Source organism: Zingiber officinale, chromosome 11B, assembly GCF_018446385.1.
Source record: "Zingiber officinale cultivar Zhangliang chromosome 11B, Zo_v1.1, whole genome shotgun sequence".
In the NCBI taxonomy this organism is placed as follows: domain Eukaryota; kingdom Viridiplantae; phylum Streptophyta; class Magnoliopsida; order Zingiberales; family Zingiberaceae; genus Zingiber; species Zingiber officinale.
The window spans coordinates 71,514,838-71,518,507 of NC_056007.1; the positions used below are offsets into that span (position 1 = coordinate 71,514,838).

The 3,670-nt window shown below is 40.7% G+C and overlaps 1 protein-coding gene across 1 annotated transcript; it reads right to left on the reverse strand.

Annotated features, from left to right (window-relative positions):
- Positions 1 to 2,345: 2,345 nt before the first annotated feature.
- On the reverse strand, positions 2,346 to 3,309 carry LOC122034539 (NDR1/HIN1-like protein 1). Its single transcript, XM_042593831.1, has 2 exons — positions 2,835 to 3,309; positions 2,346 to 2,769 (listed from the first exon to the last, which is right to left on the reverse strand). Exons 1-2 carry the CDS (start codon positions 3,207 to 3,209, stop codon positions 2,446 to 2,448), a joined length of 699 nt encoding a protein of 232 aa, XP_042449765.1. The 5' UTR covers positions 3,210 to 3,309; the 3' UTR covers positions 2,346 to 2,445.
- Between the last annotated feature and the right edge of the window lie 361 nt (positions 3,310 to 3,670).

A 3,670-nucleotide genomic window follows, 5' to 3' on the forward strand; every position in this document is an offset into this window, starting at 1 on the left:
GAATCAAAATTAGGCTCTATGAGTGGTCACAAGTGCAAAATTCAAAGATCTACCTATGTCTCTGCAACAAAGAGTTAGAAAGATATATGCATGAACAATTTATATATTTATTAATTAGATCCTATCTAACATGAACAGGATCTAGCCTTGGTCACAACTTAGATTTCCAAAATGGATCTAAGTTGGATCAACGCCTACAGTCCCACTATGACTCATCTTCACTGGATCTCTATCCTCTAGTAACTTACCTCCACTTACCATTTATAGACTTGACGTCTAATCTCTTGACCCACCAGGTCTTCCTACTAAATGTCTCATCTGAACTTCAACCAGTTGCTAGGTTCTATTGACCCAACTAGACTTCATGCCAGATATCAGGTTCTCTCTGACCTATCTGGGCTTTCTGCCAATTATCAGTCCTCTTGACCTAACTAAACTTTCTGCTAGATATCATGTTCTATTGACCCAACTAGACTTCCTGCTAGATATCAGATCCTCTTTGACCTATTTGGGTTTCTTGCCAGTTATTAGGTCCTCCTGACCTAACTAGACTTCATGCTAGCTATTTGGTCCTCCTTAACCTAACTAGACTTTAGCATGGTGTCTAGTTCTCTAGATTCGTCGAGTTGGTTTATCTACACACTTGTTTAACAACATTAGAAAATATATGTTCTAACTTTAATCTTTATCATACATCAAAATTTGAGTTTGATTATTAATGCAAATTACATCAACATATTATTCCCTAGATAAAATCAAAAGAGCCCCGAGCTATGGTGCAATGGTAAGGGCGCTCAATTGTCTCCCAAGTACCCACGTTTCGATTCCCAGTTATGACATATTTATAGGGATTTTTCCTCCAAATGGGACTTGCAATTAAGGGATGCTGGGTTTTTGGGCCGCCCACCGTAAGTGCTTCTTGATTTATCCTGGTGGCCGGTGGAAAACTTTCGTGGGGCCTGGCCAGTATAGATGAATGTTCAACATCAATTATAATAAACTCTAATGACAACCCTGCATAGTTACACTAATATGAGTAATTGCATCTGTATCTATCTACCAAATGTTATTAAGTACAATAACTAGGTTGACTTCTGAACTAGTAAAGTTGAGAAGTATAATTTTCTTGACATAGCAATTGATTTTTTTTTTTACAAAAGTAACAAGTTAGGTCTGGATCTTATTAAGTAACAAGTTTTGTACCTTATGCCTTGAAACCTCAGTCACTACAAGTTATTTTCCCTTACTCTTACCATTATTCCTTTTTCTCTTCTTGTTCAAGTATTGAGATAAGGATGCAAAGTGAGTATTGTGAGATGTGTCATGTCTTAATATATCTTCTTCTTGTACATATTGAACTATAAGCTCATTTAGTGTCCATTTTTTCCTTTTGAGTATTGTAACTTATCTTAAAAGGAGTGAACTGTGTACGCAGAGAGATTAGGAACAAGTTCACAAAGACGTTTTTGTTAGCTTTTAGACATTTCTAATTTTAGTGTCCTAAGCCTTATAACTAAATTTGATATCTTCATAATGTACTCGCTAATACTACCCTTCCTGTTATACCGCATGGGTACTAACTTCGTAACAAGTGTGGCGATCTTGACCTTTTCGTTTGAGGCGAATCAATTCGCTAATTCTCTAATGAAGGTCTCCTGAAGATAAGCTCTAGATTTACATGTCTATACTGATACAAATTGAGCAAGCTCTCTTGAAGATAAAAACTCTACTAGTTGATATGTAATATTTCTTGAATGAAACCTTATATCATGGAATTTGAAAAGATAACTTACGGTATCTTGTTCAAGTATTGAAGATGAATATAAAGTTATAGCCAATACAATGTCAGAAATTATTTGACTTCAATCATTATTTCTAAACTTCATCTTGTGTCGAGTATTGCCCAAAAAGTTGATGTGATAATATTGGAGTCATATATCTTACAACAAATTCAATCTTTTATGATCGTACAAACTGTGTGAAAATTGATTTTCACTTTTTTTTTAGAACGTGTGACAATGCAATAGTTATTTGTCTTTTGTATATCCGTAGAAGATTAAATTATCGATATCTTTGTTAAATCTTTATCCAGATAATATTTCAGTAGAGACAAACAAACTAAACATTAGAAACCTATTGTTGAGTTTGTCGGGTCAAAGAGAATTATTCAAGACAACCATATCAAAATGCAATAATTAAAATTATTTATGTTAATTGACTGAACTTTTATTAATATGTTAATTGACTCTATCAATTGATCGTGAACTATAATCTTTTATAAATGGCATTCTCGAAGAATCCTCAAATAAGATACAAGTTTATTTTTTAAAATCTCTCTACCATTGCTTTCTCACGACAGAAACTTACTCTTTTTTTTTTTTAACGTTTTAATCTAATTTTCATTAACGATATTAAATTGCATCGGTATTGGCATTAATTCACCCATCAAACACTTGTGCTGCAAGAAGTGCCGTGGAGGAACTGGAGAACGGGGACGCCGGCGGAGGAGCTGGTGAAGGAGAAGAAGGCAAGGCAGGAGACCTCGAGGCGGTAGTGGCCGGAGGTCCAGGATCCGACCTTCCATCGAATGGAGCCGTCCATCTTCACGTAGAGCAGGAGGATGCCGGCGGCCTCGTCCTGCTGCAGGGCTCTGCAGAGGTACGGAGCCACAGGCACTGAGGTACCGGAGAGGTACGGTGACCAGACGTTGATGTCTTCGTGGCCTTGGTAGAAGGGCAGGATAGCGGCAGCCGCCGTAATTTGCTGGTCCTGGAATTGAAAAGCAAGTTCGCTTAATTAAATGTTAACCACGAGCGGGGATTATGTAGGGAGACCTGGTAGGTGACGAAGACGTCGAGGCGGTCGTAGTAGACGCCGATCCGGCCGTTAGAGTTATGGGATGCGACGGTGACCTGCACGACGGCGTTGAGGAGGTTGTCGGGGAGGGAGAGGTTGAACTGGGAGACGGTGGCGTCGCGGAGGTAGAAGGTGGGTTTGGTGGGGCGCAGCACCAGCCAGACGATGAAGATAGTGAGGCCGACCAGGAAAAGAATGCCACTGACGATCTTCGCCGCGATGATCAGCCTGCGGTGGCGCTTCTCGCAGGAGTCGCAACAGTAATCATCGCCGTCGTAGCCGCAGCAGAGGATGGAGTACAAATTGTGGCGGAGGTTTTCGTAGCAGCCATCGTGGCGGTGGCAGCCGCCCATGGTGGCTTTGGTCGTAATGAAACGGATTGATTGGAATTAATGGGGGAGGAGGAGGAGGCGGAGGAAGAAGAGGAAGAAGAGGAGGATCAGGTTAAGTGGGTGGAAAATGGAGGGAATGAGCGAGAGATTATAAAGAGAGATATCTGTTGACTTGTGTTGACGTGGAATTTTTATTTTTTTTCAGAAAAGAAAAAGAAAAAGACTTGGTTGACTTGGTGGAATGTCCTTGCGGAACGCGATTCCAGCATGCGCAGCGGATGGGCCATCCTCAAAACTCGAGATGGTTTGGATAATTTAATTGAGGTTAGTTAAACGGAAGGGCCAAGCGAACCACATAGTCCGATCAAATCGAACATTTTGTGCTGGCTAAATAAGTTGCGGCTAGTTAATCGCCGCGATGAGCAGCCTGTGGGCGCGCTCCTCGCATGCAGTCGGTATCGTAGCGGCCGCAGCACTTGATG